Raw genomic sequence first — 16,723 nt, 5'->3', positions numbered from 1 at the left:
AGAGACACAGCTTTGGGGGGTGTATTCTGATGTTTACAGATGCGCTGCAGGGTCCGTTGTCAGCGCAGCGAGGCCCCTCCCAGCGGTCCCAGGCCACCTCCCTGTGCGTGCACGTAACTCGCTGGCAGGTGCCCGTGCTGGAGGCCTTTGTATTATGAGAGTCGATGCAGGCACTGAGAAATAGTGCACTCCTTAAGCCTGTGGGCTGAATGCTTTAAATGCAGTTGTCGAGCAGAAGGTGTTTTTAGAATCCAACAAGTGATTTTGGCTGTGTACTTTTGTTAGAGTCTTAAATCCCTTGGGTTTCCAAGGCAACTGTGAAACTCTTCCATTAGATTATTCTGAGTTGCTAAGATGAGGACACAAGGCTGTGAGCTGTGTGAGGATGGAGGATGGTTCTGCCCACGCTGTGGCGGCCAGTGACTCCCTGAGCTGCGTCCTCCGCCTGAGCCCTCAGGCTGGGATTTGGAAGCTTGGGGTTTGGAAGTAGATCATGATCCCATGGAGGTCAGTTTGTTTCCATTAAAGATTTATTCTATCTTAGAGAAGAGGATTTTTAATTTTCATCCCATTTATAGAAGCAAAGGCCCTTTTTTTAAAATTTTTTATTTTTGAGACAGAGCTTCACTGTCACCCAGGCTGGAGTGCGGTGGTGTGATCTCGACTCACTGCAGCCTCCGCTTCCTGGGTTCAAGTGATTCTCCTGCCTCAGCCTCCGAGTAGCTGGGATTACAGGCTCCCGTGACCACGCCCGGCTAATTTCTGTATTTTTAATAGAGACGGGGTTTCACCATATTGGCCAGGCTTGTCTCGAACTCCTGACCTCAAGCGGTCCGCCCGCCTCAGCCTCCCAAAGTGCTGGGATTACAGGCGTGAGCCAGTGTGCCGGGCCACAAAGTCCCTTTTCCTTCTTTCTTTTTCTTTTCTTTTTTTTTTTTTTTTTTTTGAGTCTCGCTCTGTTGCCGGGCTGGAGGGCAGTGGTGCAATCTCAGCTCACCGCAACCTCCACCTCCCAGGTTCACATCATTCTCCTGCCTCAGCCTCCCGAGTAGCTGGGACTACAGGTGCCCACCACCACGCCTGGCTAATTTTTGTATTTTTAGTAGAGACGGGGTTTCACCATGTTGGCCAGGACGGTCTCGATCTCTTGACCTCGTGATCCGCCTGCCTCGGCCTCCCAAAGTGCTGGGATGACAGGCGTGAGCCACCGCGCCCAGCCACAAAGTCTCTTTTCTAAGGACACATGTCAAGCGGTCACCGTGGATCATTCGACGCCGATGCCCCAACCCCTCTGTGCATCATCCCGGCCCCTGGTGACGCTGAGGCCTGTTTGCTTTTAAGAGTGATTTTCTAGGCAGGGAGGCCAAATTCATTCTAACTGAGCAGCTTCCAAGAAACAGTATCCCTTGAAATTTATTTCTGAGTTACAGCAGTTCACTTCTATGAGAGCTTATGGGAAATAGCATTAAAATGTTCAGATTCATGTTTGCAGCTATGGGGCAGGCAGGCAGGCCCATGCCTCCCCAGGCCCTGGCGTCTCCTCATCTGCGGAGGGAGCACAGTAAGGACCTGAGAGGTGACTGGTGAGGCCTTGACAAAGTGGATGTGTAGCTACTGCATGAGAAGGTGGTAAAGAAACAGCCCAGGTGCCCCAACTAAATGGCCCCACACATGCCTAAGCGGTGCTGCTACAGGAGAATCTGTGTATTCTGTGAAGTGTGTACTTGAACCCTGGTGAGGTGGGAGCTTGACATGTTGGGATTTTTAAGCGTACATTAGAACTGCGGGAGCTCCAGATGGGGGACGATGGCTTCTCGGGTGCCCAGCGCTGCCTGCAAGCCTGCTGTCTGCTCCGGGAGGGGAGTGAGGGTCCCAGCTCTCAGGGTAGGGTGGTCTTCGAGCTGCTTCTTGGACCAGGCCGGCCTCCGGCGGGTCTCAGGGTTTCTCTCCCTTGTGCTGACAGCAGCTCCTCACCGCCCCCAGAGCTCTTTGCTGGGGATAAAGCAGGAACTGGTGAGCGGAGGGGGCCGTGGCTGTGTCCCCTTCTGGTGTTCCCTCTTTCTCTCCACGAAGGTTGGGGAGGAGGACCCCCACCACGGTCTCAGCCGTCCTGATCACACGAGGGCAGGGAGTTACCTCTGAGGTTACGTCCATGCAGGGACTCCTGTCCTGAGTGTGCGTGTCATCTCGGCCCTCCTGGTGCCCGACGGAATGTGAGGTTCCCCCACCTGGCCTCCTGAACAGTGTTTCGCCTCCTGAACACCTTTCACAGCCTGTTTCAGCAGCACGGCAGATCTGATTGTTCTGTTGAAGAAAATTTCCTGCACTTGGGATGGTCTTTTTATTTTTTGGGTGGAAGGGTTTCAGCCAAAAGATGACATCATGTGCTTTGGTCAGTAGTGGGGTGGGAAGGGCGTCCGGCTCCACACCCCGATCCCACAGCTGCTCGGGAGATGCTTGACTTGGCCTCTTTTAATCCACTCCCCTGTTCAGTCCTGTCCTGGGAAGCTTGAGAACTCAGCTGCGCCTTCTCTAGATGTTTTTGCTTTCAGGTATGAACAGAATTACCTGCAATCAGTTTTGATCACATTACAGTCTGTTGGGGAGCAGCTGGTGACTGGGACAGAGACAATAACACCCTTCACAGGAACGTGCTGTTTTTTGTTTTTGTTTTATTTTTTAAAAAATTCTGCGCTCGGCACTGGACAGAGTATTTTTTGTTTTTGTTTTTGTTTTGAGACGGAGTCTCGCTCGGTCGCCAGGCTGGAGTGCAATGGCGCGATCTCGGCTCACTGCAATCTCTGCCTCCCGGGTTCAAGTGATTCTCCTGCCTCAGCCTCCCGAGTAGCTGGGACTACAGGCACGTGCCACCACGCCCAGCTGATATTTTGTATTTTTAGTAGAGACGGGGTTTTGCCATGTTGGTCAGGCTGGTCTCAATCTCTTGAACTTGTGATCCACCCACCTCGGCCTCCCAAAGTGCTGGGATTACAGGCATGAACCACCACGCCCAGCTGTGTTTTTTGTTTTTTTTTAAGACAAGGTCTCACTCTCTTGCCCAGGCTGGAGTGCAGTGGTACAATCTCGGCTCACGGCAGCCTCAACCTCCTGGGCTCAGGTGATCCTCCCACCTCAGCCTCCTGAGTAGCTGGGACTATGGGCGTGTGCCACCACGCCTGGCTAATTTTTAAAAATGTTTTTTATAGAGATGTAGATCTCACTATGACGGGAGACGGGATCTCACTACGTTGCCCAGGCCAGTCTCAAACTCCTGGGCTCAGCGATCCTCCCGCCTGGGCCTCCCATGGTGCTGGGATCACAGGTGTGAGCCACTGCCTGGCCGACTGAACTTTTAACGCAGCCACTCGGCAGGGTGTCCTTGCATCTCTGGCTTTGCTCCTTGTCCTGGTGTGGGAGGGACTCACGGCCGCAGCCAGCAGCAACACTGCTCCTCACCTGTGGGTGTGGGGCGTGGGTCGTGGGGCGTGGGGCATGGGGCGTGGCTGCAGCCTGTTCTGTGGTCGTCTGGATGTGGGAGTTTGGGTGTCAGGCTCAGGGCTGTGAGGCTCTCCTGCAGGTGTCTTTTGTGGCTTTTGTGCTTTTGGCAAGCACCTGGCTCCTGATGGCTGCTGTAATAAATGACCAGACTTATTGTCAGAGCAATGCACGTTTTGTCTCACGGTTCTCTGAAGTCTGAAGCAGCCGGCAGGGCTGCATCCCCTGGAGCTCCAGGGGAGTCCATGTGCCTCTTCTGGCTTCTAGAAGCGATAGCATCCTTGGCTTGTGGCCCCACATCATTCCTGCCCCTTCCCATCCTCGCTTCTGTCACCCTCCTGCCTCCTTCTCTGCTGACAGGGACCCTGGTGGGTCCGTTTAGGGCCCACGTGGCTCATCCAGGACTCATCGTGAGATCCTGAACCGAATCAGGTCTGCGGAGTCGTTCTGCCACAAGGTGGCAAAACCACGGCTCGGGGGTTGCAGCCTGGGCGTCTCTGCAGGAGTCATTGGCTCACCACTGGGGGTTTGCATACAGTCGCCGGGGATTTTGGTGAAAATCGCCACGCCTCTTTTCTTTTTTCTTTTTTTTTTTTTGAGATGGAGTCTTGCTCTTTCGCCCAGGCCTGAGTGCAGTGGCGCCATCTCGGCTCACTGCAAGCTCCGCCTCCCCGGTTCATGCCATTCTCCTGCCTCAGCCTCCTGAGTAGCTGGGACTACAGGCACCCGCCACCACGCCTGGCTAATTTTTTTTGTATTTTTAGTAGAGACGAGGTTTCACCGTGTTAGTCAGGATGGTCTCGATCTCCTGACCTTGTGATCTGCCCGCCTCGGCCTCCTAAAGTGCTGGGATTACAGGCGTGAGCCACCGCGCCCGGCCTCTATTTTTTTTTGACAGAGTCTCGCTCTGTTGTCCAGGCTGGAGTGCAATGGCACGATCTCGGCTCACTACAACCTCTGCCTCCTAGGTTCAAGCAATTCTCCTGCCTCAGCCTCCCAAGTACCTGGGATTACAATCACCCAGCACCACCCCTGGCTGATTTTTTGTATTTTTAGTAGAGACGGGGTTTGGCCGTGTTGGCCAGGCTGGTCTCGAACTCCTGACCTCAGGTGATCCGCCTGCCTCGGCCTCCTACAGTGCTGGCATGACAGATGTGAGACGCCACACCTGGCTTCTCTATGGTCTTTGATTTGCATTTCTTTGATGGCAGATGATGCCATTCATATATCTTTTTTGGTAAAGTGTCTGTCCAGGTCTTTTTGCCGTGTTTCGATTGGGCTGTCTACGTGGTGACCGTGAGGCTCTGGCCGAGTGAGTGTCGTGGCTCAGCTGGCAGTGATGAGCATCGGGGGACTGCTCCACATCTGGGTCTCTTCTTTGGGGAAGTGTCTGTTCAGATCTTCTGCCCATCTTTTATTACTGAGTGGTGAGAGTTCCTAGGTGTTCTCGTGCCAAGTCCTTCATCAAATATATGCTTCGCAAATATTTTCTCTTGGCCTTTGGCTCCTTTTTTCTTTTTCTTTTTTTTTTTTTGAGGCAGAGTCTTGCTCTGCCACCCAGGCTGGAGTGCAGTGGCACCATCTTGGCTCACTGCAAACTCTGCCTCCCGGGTTCACGCCATTCTCTTGCCTCAGCCTCCCGAGTAGCTGGGATTACAGGCACCCGCCACCGCGCCCAGCTAATTTTTGTATTTTTTTTTTTTTTTAGTAGAGATGGGGTTTCACCATGTTGGTCAGGCTGGTCTTGAACTCCTGACCTCATGATCCACCTACCTTGGCCTCCCAAAATGTTGGGATTACAGGCGTGAGCCACTGTGCATGGCCTCCTTTTTTCATTTAACAGTGTCTCTTCAGGAGGATCCTTTTTTTTTTTTTTTTTTTTGAGACGGAGTATCATTCTGTCGCCCAGGCTGGAGTGCAGTGGCGCAATCTCGGCTCACTGCAAGCTCTGCCTCCTGGGTTCACACCATTCTCCTGCCTCAGCCTCCCGAGTAGCTGGGACTACAGGCGCCCACCACCACACCCGGCTAATTTTTTGTATTTTTAGTAGAGACGGGGTTTCACCATGTTAGCCAGGATGGTCTCGAACTCCTGACCTCGTGATCCGCCCGCCTCGGCCTCCGAGAGTGCTGGGATTACAGGCATGAGCCACCGTGCCCAGCCAGCAAAGACTCTCTCCTATGGTTTTTCTTGAGTTTTTATCAATTTAAGTATAACGCATAGCTCCATGATTCAAGTTGGTTTTTTTGTATGTGGCGTGAGATCAGCTTGAGGTTCACTTTTTACATAGGATTATAAGGTTGTTCCAGTGCTGCTTGCTAAGAAACCTGTCTTTTATCCATTGAGTTACCTTGCTAACTACTATATACATAAAATTAATGAGAATTTCTTTTATCTTTCTTTTTTTTTTTCTGAGATGGAGTTTCGCTCTTGTTGCCCAGGCTGGAGTGCAATGGTGTGATCTCGGCTCACCGCAACCTCTGTCTCCCTGGTTCAAGCGATTTTCCTGCCTCAGCTTGCCGAGTAGCTGAGATTACAGGCACGCACCACCATGCCTGGCTAATGTTTTGTATTTTAGTAGAGACGGGGTTTAACCGTGCTGGCCAGGCTAGTCTCAAACTCCTGACTTCGTGATCCACCCATCTCGGCCTCCCAAAATGCTGGGATTACAGGCATGAGACACTGTGCCTGGCGGAAACCCAAATTTTAGCATTTCACACAAGGGAGAGTTCTTTCAGCTTATCCTGATTTCTTTTATGTGTTTTTCACCTTGATTTGTTACAATAATTTAGATTTAAAATTTGGCTTTAAAATTGGGTGATTTTGGCCAGGCATGGTGGCTCATGCTTGTAATCCCAGCACTTTGGGAGTCTGAGGTGGGCAGATCACCTGAGGTTGGGAGTTCGAGACCAGCCTGACCAATGTGGTGAAACCCCGTCTCTACTAAAAATACAAAAATTAGCGGCCGGGCGCGGTGGCTCACAGACCTGTAATCCCAGCACTCTCGGAGGCTGAGGGGGGCGAATCACGAGGTCAAGAGATCGAGACCATCTTGGCTAACACGGTGAAACCCCGTCTCTACTAAAAATACAAAAAATTAGCCAGGCGTGGTGGCAGGCGCCCTGTAGTCCCAGCTACTCGGGAGGCTGAGGTAGGAGAATGGCGTGAACCTGGGAGGCGGAGCTTGCAGTGAGCCAAGATCATGCCACTGCACTCCAGCCTGGGTGACAGAGCAAGACTCCGTCTCAAAAAAAAAAAAAAAAAAAAATTAGCCAGCGTGGTGGCACGCACCTGTAATCCCAGCTACTCAGGAGGCTGAGGCAGGAGAATCACTTGAAGCCGGGAGGCGGAGGTTGCGGTGAGCTGAGATCGTGCCATTGCACTCCAGCCTGGGCAACAAGAGCGAAACTCCGTCTCAAAATAAATAAATAAATAAATAAATAAATAAATAAATAAAATTAAATAAAATTGGGTGATTTTTTTTGAAGCCTGTTATGAGCTGAATATGCACCCCCACACTCATGTGTTGAAACCCCAGCCCCCGTGTGGCTGCGTCTGGGGAGGGCCTTGAAGGAAGTGATAAAGTGAAGTCACAGGCGGGGCCCTGATCCCTGAACACGCTCGCGAGCACACAGCACCCACCACCCACTCTGCTCCCAGACTCTGAGGAGGGGCCCCCAGGGCTCACCTGCCACCGGCTACAGGTCAGGAGGGGCCTCACCAGACAGCAGATCTGCTGGCACCTTGACCTTGGACTTCCCAGTCTCCAGAGCGTGAGGAAACTAATTTTCGTTGTTAAGCCGCCCTGCCTGTGGTATTTTGTCATGGCATCCCAAGCTAAGACAAAGCCTTAAATAAGTTTGGATATAACCTGTATATTTAGTTCCTAGAAATGCACAATTAATATGATGTATCATCGAGGGATTTGTAAAAAAATATAAAAAGGAGTATAGTTTGGAAAAAGAGTAGAGTTTGGAAAAATATCCCTTAGAGGCCTCCAGAAGAAGTCATAGGTAGCTCGACGGTCTGAATGTCACTGTCCCTGGAGACTCCCACCCGCTCCTGCCAGGCTGGACTCACCCCGTGTGCTGCCTGACGGGGGCCCTGCCCACCTGCCACGCCCAGCTCTCAGCTGCTGGGCCTCACGTGTGCATGTTTGTTCCAGGGGTGTTTGCAGACGTCACCTCTGCCCCTGCTCCAAGTGCCCCCTGCCCCATGCCCCTGTGTTTCTGTGGTTCTGATCCCGATTCCTGTCAACGACCACGGTGGAAAATCCATTCTCTTGCTGTGGGAAAATATCTGCAAATCATCATCGCTCAGCATGTTCTGGGGGTGTTTTGATACCCTGCATACAGCCCCACTAGAGGGAGGGTACTCCACAAAGCCCTGGCTGGCCTGAGCTGACACTCAGAGGAATCCGTTGAATTCATGACTCAAGTTGTCACCTTTTGTTGTTTTTGTTGTTGTTGTTAAATAGAAGCTTTACTGAGAGATGATTCACACCCCATTCACCCATTTAAAGTTTGCAGTTCAGAGGTTTTTGGTATATTCACAGCATCCTGCAGCCATCAGCACAATCCCCTTTGAACATTTTCCTCGGCTCAAAGGGAAACCCTGCACCACTTAGCCCTCACCCGAGACCCCTCCCCAGCCCCTTTTTGCAGCCACAAACCTACTTTCTGTCTTGATTTGCCTGTTCTGGATATTTAATGGAAATGAAATGGCATGTGGCCTTCTGTGTCTGGCTTTGTTCACTCAGCAGTTTTCAAGGCTCCTCTGCATGGTTCTAGGTCTGGCTTCGTCCGCTGAGCATGTTTTCACGGCTCCTCTATGTGGTGGCCTGTGTCTGTTCTTCATGCCTTTTCATGGCCACATAATATTCCATTGTGGGGATGGACCTGTTCTGTTTATCCATTCGTCCATCGATGGACTTGTTGGCTGTTCCACCTTTTGGCTGTTATGGATAACGTGCTAGGCGCGTCCTGGACGAGGTTTTCTGTGAGCTTTTGTGTCTTCATTTCTCGTGGGTATCTGCCTGCGTAGACGTGGAACTGCTGGGCCCCGTGGTGATTCCTGTACCTGATGTTGTGAGGACCTGCCGACCTGCTCCGCAGGAGGGCACCATGTTACACTCCTACCAGCAAGATTCCAGGGTTCTGATTTCTTCCCATCCTTGCCAATATTATCTGATCTTTTTTGTTGTTGTTTTTTGAGATAGGGTCTCACTCTGTCACCCAGACTGGAGTACAGTGGCTCGATCACAGCTCACCACAGCCTCAACCTCTCAGGCTCAAGTGATCCTCCCGCCGCAGCCTCCTGAGTAGCTAGGACCACAGGCACAACCCACCACACTCAGCTAATTTTGTTTTATTTTAACTTTTTGTCCTGCTGTGTTGCCCAGGCTGGTCTTGAACTCCTGTTCTCAATAGATCTTCCGGTCTTAGCCTCCCAAAATGTTGGGACTGGAAGCGTGAGCCGCGGTACCTGGCCTGACTTTTTATTTCCAGCCATCCCAGTGGGTGTGTGCTGGAACCATGGCATGTGGTGGAACCGTGGCGTGTGCTGGAACCGTGTTGTGTGGTGGAATCGTGTTGTGTTTTGCGTTTCCTTAGTGATGGGTGATGCTGAGCATCTCTTCATGTGCGTCTTGGCCATTTATACATCTTCTTTGGACAAATGTCTAGTAAGATTTTTTGCCCATTTTTATATTGAGTTACAGTATTTGCCTTTTTATTATCAGATATATAGGTTGCAATTTTTTTTTTTTTTTTTGAGACAGAGCGTTGTTCTGTTGCCCAGGCTAGAGTGCAGTGGTGTGATCTCGGCTCATTGCAACGTCCACCTCCTGGGTTCAAGCGATTCTCCTGCCGCAGCCTACTGAGTAGCTGGGATTACAGGCACGTGCCACCACGCCCGGCTAATTTTTGTATTTTTAGTAGAGATGGGGTTTCACCATGTTGGCCAGGCTGGCCTTGAACTCCTGACCTCAGATGATCCGCCCGCCTCGGCCTCCCAGAGTGCTGGGATCACAGGCTTGAGCCACCGCACCCGGCGTCACTTTCTTGGTAGTATCCTTTGAAGCACAGACATTTAATTTTGATGAGTCCAATTTATTTTGTTGCTTGTGCTTGGTTTTGTATCTAAGAACCTATTGCCAAATCTGAGATCATGCGGATTTTCTTCTAAGAATTTTATAGATTTAGCTCTAACGTCATTGATCCATTTTGAGCCTCTCCTCGTCTTTGCGAGATGGAAATACTGCCGCCCCAGGAGCCTCTGACTCTCAGGCCCTCGGCCCTGGAGCAGAGCAGGTACCAGGTCTGCAGTGCCTCGTCCAGGGAGGGCAACCCCGTTGTTCTGAGTTGAGCCGTCCTCCAAAGCCTTGGCTGAGACTCCACCGCAGCCATGGGACCTGGGCGGGCAGGAAAGGCCGGGCTCGGCCGAGGCTGCTGCATTGCTGGGGCAGGTGCCCGGCTCCCAGGGTGGGCTGGACTTGATGCTGCTCTGTAGCTCAGGCAGAAGCTGGTCGCTGTCCTTCTAAATGTGTCACCTGTCCCACTTGGAGAGTCTGGGAACGACCCGTGTCTTCTGACGTGTGTCCCTCTGTCCCCAGATGCGGACCTGTCCGTCACCGAAGCCAGCAGCTCCGACAGCCGAGGAGAGAGGGCCGAGCTCTATGCACAGGTGGAGGAGGGTCTCCTGGGAGGAGAAGCCAGCTATCTGGGCCCTCCCCTCACCCCGGAGAAGGACGACGCCCTGCATCAGGCCACCGCGGTGGCCAACCTGCGCGCGGCGCTCATGAGTAAGAACAGCCTGCTGTCGCTGAAGGCCGACGTGCTGGGGGATGACGGCTCCCTGCTGTTCGAATACCTGCCCAGAGGGGCCCACTCGCTGTCCCGTAAGTGCAGGCCCTGGGGGCCGCTTGGCTTTGGTGTGGTTTTGAAGGCTGAGGGTTGCAGATCCCGGGCCAAGACGAGATGAGGCTGAGGGTCTCTGTCCCTGCTGCTCGGCCGCCTGCTGACCTCCCTGTTGCGGGAGGTGAGGGTGCGGCGTCACAGCCTGGACTGGCCTCTCAGGTCCACGGGGGGCTGGCTTTAGAGTGAGGAGGGAATGGACGCGGTTGTGAGCGCGGCGGGCAGGGGAGCAGCCGAGTGCTTGCTGGAATGTTTCTCACAGGAGTCATTGGCTGAATGCAAGCTCGTCCGGGTTGCGCAGGGGCCGGGGGTCTTTGTGCTCCAGAGACGGGCTCGGGCGCCCCCTGCCGGCCCCTCTGTCGCCTTCGTGCTGAGACTCGTTTCGCGCAAGGGAGATGGGGGCGGCCGCTGCGAGCCGATTGCACTTGGGGGCCTCGCCTTGCGTTGCCTTCGCTGGATGATGCTGGTGGCGTGTGACTTTTAAAGATGCGTCGGAGGTTGTGTTTAAAACGTAAATGTCCCCAGCTGAATCCAAACGACGACGCGCCTGCCGAGATGTGGCCAAAAGTTCAGCCACTGCTGCGTGTCGGGCTCACCCCAGACTGACTGACTTCCTGACAAGACGGGGGCATTCAGCTTTCGGAGTTTAAAAAAACAAAGGGGCCGGGCGCCGTGGCTCACGCCTGTAATCCCAGCACTTTGGGAGGCTGAGGCGGGCAGACCACGAGGTCAGGAGATCGAGACCATCTTGGCCAACACGGTGAAACCCCGTCTCTACTAAAAATACAAAAAATTAGCCGGGCGTGGTGGCGGGCGTCTGTAGTCCCAGCTACTCGGGAGGCTGAGGCAGGAGAATGGTGTGAACCCAGCAGGCGGATCTTGCAGTGAGCTGAGATCGCGCCACTGCACTCCAGCCTGGGCGACAGAGGGAGATTCTGTCTCAAAAAAAAAAAAAAAAAAAAAAAAAAAACCCACCGCAGCCAGCCCCCAGCCAGCTGCCTTCTGGTCTCGCGCTCATGTGGGCCCCCGGGCAAGGCCTGGTGCTGGCACCTAGCACATAGCTGGCACTCAGCATGCGGCTGAGAGTGAGTGAGGCGCCTCCCGTTTCTCTCCAGGGGAGGAGGGAGCGAGTCCGGCATGAGATGCCCCCACCTCCGCGGCTGGGGTCCAGGCGTGCTGAGTGGTGTGGACACATTGTTTGCTGAGTATTGAGGGAAGTGAAGGAAGGAAACGTGCCAGCTGTCCTTGATGCTGGGATTTGGGAAGTATATCTGTTTCTCTGTTTCTTTACGCTGCTCTAAAAAACAATATTTTTACAACTTTGTTTTCATAAGCACTAAAATATTCTTTCGAATTTTCGCGTTGGTGTGAGCACTGATGCCAACTGTTTGTGGGTAATAAAGACTACATGTGGAAAGTGGTGTTCACCTTCCCTTTATTCCGTGTACTCAGTGAGGAGCCGTGGCCGTCGAAGGGTCTTGGCCCTGAAAGTGAGGCTCAGGGCTGAGCACTGCACAGACGGGACAAGCTGTGGGTGCTGGGCTGTCACAGACATCCTGAGGCCTCACTTCCCACATCTGAAAAACTGGGGTGGGGGGGGCGGGTGTGCCACTTACACAGCTGTTGTGAATTCAAACAAAATAGCGTTTCTAAAATATCAAACACGGTGCAGGCAGAGTGTGTGATTTATGCTCCAAAATGTTGGCCCCGTCCCCTCTCAAATGCAAAAGTGTACTTGTCAGCTGAAATGGTTGGATTTGAGCAAACCCTGGGGTACTGGGGCCTTTCCAGGTCCAGGAGGCGGTGGCAGGGCATGTGGGCATCCTGCAGTCGGCCAGCCGGTCAGATGGAGCGCTGGGCATGTTTCGTGGGCGTCAGGAGGGACAGGCTGGGTGCGGCCAGCGGCGCATGCCCGTGGGTGTGGTCGGAGGGGGATCCCGGGCCTCCCTCACTACCCTCCCCTCCAAGCGCCTTTTCACATGAGGGGCTTGGGTGCTGTTTCCTGTGGATCTCTCAGACAGTCGTATACACTCATTCACGGCAGGGACCCCAACACACCCAGTTCCTTTGCAGCACCCCAGGTACAGCTGGTGCGTCTTGGTCATTAAGAACGACTTTGGGAGCCTGGGCAACGTGGGGAAACCCCATCCCTACAAGAAGTTAGCCAAGCATGATGGTGCCTTGTGCCCGTAGTCCCAGCTACTCAGGCGGCTGAGGTGGGAGGATTGCTTGAGCCCAGGAGGTTGAGGCTGCAGTGAGCCATGATTGCATCATTGCCCTCCAGCCTGGGTGACAGAGTGAGACACTGTCTCAAAAAAAAAAAAAAAAAAAAAGCCATTGGACTGAGGGGAAACAATTTGTTTGTGCTTTTTCTACTGTTTCTGCGTCTGACAGCCCTCCCTGGGTGTGGCTCCGTCCATGAAGCCTTTGGTGGTTTGTGTGTGCAGCAGATGGGGTCGGAGGGCACGGCTTGGCAGAAGATGTCGATTTCACCCGCGGCGTACGAGCTGTGGGCCCTGTGGTGCCAGGTCTGACCTTGGGGAACACACACCCCAGCTCGGCTTCGGTGGCCCTGGCAGTTTCTCCCCTTCCTCCTCGGGGCTTTTCTGTTCTGGGCCCTTCCGTTCCGGAAGCGAGCCCCGGAGCACGTGGAGGGAGTGGCCGCGGAGCCCGAGGCTGGGACCTTGAGTGGTTCTGGCTTTTTCCCAGGGCCTCTCCCTGCAGTGAGAGTGCTGTGTCCTCTGCATCCTGAGTGTGTCCTAAATCCTGAAGGTGGGGTGAGGGCACACCCCGCACTCCTGGGTGTGTGTGTGTGTGTGTTTGAGACAGGGTCTCGCTCTCTTGCCCAGGCTGGAGTGCATTGGCACTATCTCAGCTCGCTGCAGCCTCTGCCTCCCGGGCCCCAGCAATTCTCCTGCCTCAGCCTCCCAAGTAGCTGGGACTACAGGTGGATGCCCCCACACCCCACTAATTTTTACATTTTTAGTAGAGACGGGGTTTCACCATGTTGGCCAGGCTGGTCTCGAACTCCTGAGCTCAGGCGATCTGCCTGCCTCAGCCTCCCAAAGTGCCGGGTTTATAGGCGTGAGCCACCCCACCTGACCCCATCTCACTCAGTTTTTAGTTCATCTGTGACTAATTCCAGGTGAAGTTGGCTGGTGGGTCTTTTGTTATTTCTCTTAAGTTCTAGCCTCATTTTTAATATTCTAAATTTTCTATTTCTCTTGTAAGAATTTGCCCTTTTGGGCCAGGCATGATGGTTCACACCTGTAATCTCAGCACTTTGGGAGGCCAAGGCAGGTGGATCACCTGAGGTCAGTAGTTCAAGACCAGCCTGGCCAACATGGCGAAACCCTGTCTCTACTAAAAATACAAAAAATTACCCGGGTGTGGTGGTGGGTACCTGTAATCTCAGCTACTTGGGAGACTGAGGCAGGAGAATCGCTTGAACCTGGAAGGAGGAGGTTGCAGTGAGCCGAGATCATGCCATTCCAACCTGGGCAACAAGACCGAAACTCGTCAGAAAAAAAAAAAAAAGAATTTGCCCTTTTGTTTTCTGTAAACACGGTTTAGAAGTTGTCAGCATCCTTCGCTTGTCGGGCTGTGAACTGGATGCCCCAGACGCCTGCCCAGCAGAGTGGCTGTAGAACTCGGCGGGGGACAGGTTATTTTAAAACGTAATTTTCTGGCATCCTGTGTGGCCCCTGCCTGTTTCCGGCATGCACTGAGGTAAATAATGGAAATACTCAGAAAAAACTTGGATTTTCCAAAGTTCTGTGGTCCTCCCTCACTGCCATAGGTATTCTGTCCCCGACAGGTGGTCCCGTGGAATCCGCGCGGGAGTAAACCGTGGACACCAGCGCCTGCGTCCAGGGAAGCCTTAGCCGAGGCGCCTCGGTGTGATTTGAAGGTGGGGTCCGGGGGCCTGACGTCTGGGGGGGCTGCCGCGGCGGAGGAGCGCCTCAGAGTTCATGGCGTAGCCCCACTGGCCGGACGCTGATCGGGGGAGAGAACTGAGCCTCGGGGTCTGACGCCGTCTGCTGATCTGAAGCGTTGAACTCACGGACTTCTAAGTCTCTCAACACCGTGCATGAGCGCCAGGCCCGGCGGGACCGCGTGGCGCCCCTCTCTCCCTCCCCTCCTTCTGGAGGGTCATGGACGCAGAGCCGTGTCCTCCCATTGCTGAATGTGGGGGTGACTGTGGGGGTCGGAGAGTGGGGGCAGCTCATTGCAGCTTGTGGCGTAGCCCCCCCGCCATCTTGCAGCTCTGGAAATGCGCCCCTGAGCCCCGGGGGCCGCCGGCTCCTCTCCTCCGCTCCCTGTCGGAAGAGAGAAGAAGACAAGAGCGGCCTCGGCTGGGCGAGGGTCCCCAGTACCCTGCCCTCAGAGCGGGAGGAACGCAGCTTCAACTCAGGCCAGCTCTGAAGGGGGCCTGGGAGGGCGAGTAGCCCCTGCTGTGGTTCTAGGGGCGTGGCTGCTGTGCCGGGCGTGGCCGGTCCTGACTTGTGACCTCCTGCTGATATGGCCCCTGCTGTGGTTCTAGGGGCGTGGCTGCTGTGCCGGGCGTGGCCGGTCCTGACTTGCGACCATCTCCATGTGCTGGGTGCAGGCGATGAGCATTTCCAGGGCTGGGCCTCTTGTTAGCGTGGTCTCTAGGGTGTCCTGTCGAGTGTACCTCCCCGTGGCCTGGCGCATCGTGCAGGAAATGGGGACACGGCGGTCCTCACTGTGTGTCCACTGCCGCTTTGCGGTGCGGGGTGCCGGGTGGGGATCCCACCGCCTGCCCGGTTCTCCTCGTCATGAATGCGCTGTGGTTCAACAAACACCTTCCGGCCGTGGCAATTCTGCACAAGAATGGGATGGCGGTGGCAGATTTCTGAATTTAGAGACCCATTAAATATGCAGGCAGCAGGCCAGCAGCACAGAGCAGCCGACACTCAGAGGGCCTTTGGGGATGGGTTCTGGAACATTCTAGAAAAACTGAACTAGTTTCCTTGGATTTGTAGGACCAGTAACCTTGGCTTGACTGTTAAATTAAACGGATGGCAGTTTCATTACTAGACCATCAATCTCTGACATCCCTGTCAGACGACTTGCCGTACTTCTCATTCGATTCTGTTGAACTTCGTGCTTACTTTTATTCCTTTTTCAGCAGTAGGCGGGCCTCCTCTCTGTTACTAGACATTGTTCTCCCAGTAGAAACCATGAAAACTGTCATTTAGGCTCAGAACATGGCTGCCCACAAGTTGTGCTGGGCTGGCGCTCATCTCCTGGGGCCTTGAGGTGTGTGCTGCCTTCGTGTCTCCAAACAGCACGAGGAAGCCAACTTCACACTGACAAGCCGAGGATGCGCCGCCGGCCGGTCGGCCGGGGACAGGAGACTGTAAGCCCCGCTGGAGCGTTGCTGGTGTAACCCCCCTCACTCTTTTAAAGAGTCAAGGATTCTAGGGACAGCCATGGTGGTGCGGTGCCACCTCCCGTGAAGCTCACCCCAGCTCCCTGCAGTCCTTTCCTGCGGGGACGGCTTCTGACCAGCTCGTTACTGGAGAAGGTGGCCGTGGAGATGGCGGAGCGGCTGGGCCCGGGCGTCAGGAGTCTTTTGCAGAGAACAGTTGCAGCTTGTCTTTGTTTCGGTTGTGGTTTAAAGACTGTTTCCCTGTGGTATTTAAAGGATGAATCGAGAACTTTAACTTGATTCTGGATCGAGACTGGAATTATGAACAGTTGCCGACCAAAGGGCATTTGGTGGACGTGGTACTGCACTTTCAGGTGGTCCAGGCCAGCGTGCCTTGGCGTTCTCATCAGGAGAGCATTTCTGCAGTCCAGAGGTGTTCACGCTCCGACTTCCTCCACCAAAACCCTCTGTTGGAATCACTTGGCTCCTAGGAAAGAGACACACCGCAGAGAAGTCACGGGTGGAGACCTCGGGCATTTGGGGTTGGCCGGCTGATCAAAGCACTGAAACACCTGACTCCAGCGAGACCCTTGGGGCATCACCGGGCTCGCACCGCATGCCGGGAAGATCGTCGGTGCTTCTGGAACTCTCTAGAACCCAGCAGCTGGTGCGCGTTCCTGTGGGTGAGACTCCTCCTTTCCTGTGTTCCCAGGGCCTGGGTCCCTTGTGAGGGTCGCCGATGGCAGAACAGAAGCCCCTCCACCCTCCACCCTCAGAGCCACAGGATGAGCTCTGGGGAACCGCCAGACCCAGCCCAGGGAGCCGGCACAGCCTCCCCGAGCTCAGGTAAGACACCAGGGTGGCCAGCTTTGTCTGGGGCAACTGGGCCAAACACTTGGGGCGTGGTGTCCCTGACACC

At 54.1% G+C, this 16,723-nt stretch overlaps 1 protein-coding gene across 7 annotated transcripts in view; it reads left to right on the top strand.

Annotated features, from left to right (window-relative positions):
• Positions 1–16,723, top strand: part of ZBTB46 (zinc finger and BTB domain containing 46) — an 88,676-nt gene that overhangs the window by 45,228 nt on the left and 26,725 nt on the right. For all 7 annotated transcript variants that reach the window (XM_034952101.3, XM_034952099.4, XM_034952102.3 and 4 more), the window contains one exon: positions 10,109–10,393. In XM_034952101.3, coding sequence (XP_034807992.1) covers positions 10,109–10,393 — 285 coding nt within the window. The remainder of the gene's footprint in view (positions 1–10,108; positions 10,394–16,723) is intronic.

This window comes from Pan paniscus, chromosome 21 (genome assembly GCF_029289425.2).
Source record: "Pan paniscus chromosome 21, NHGRI_mPanPan1-v2.0_pri, whole genome shotgun sequence".
In the NCBI taxonomy this organism is placed as follows: domain Eukaryota; kingdom Metazoa; phylum Chordata; class Mammalia; order Primates; family Hominidae; genus Pan; species Pan paniscus.
The sequence above is the reverse complement of the archived record's forward strand: the minus strand, read 5'-3'. Positions and strand labels throughout refer to the sequence as shown.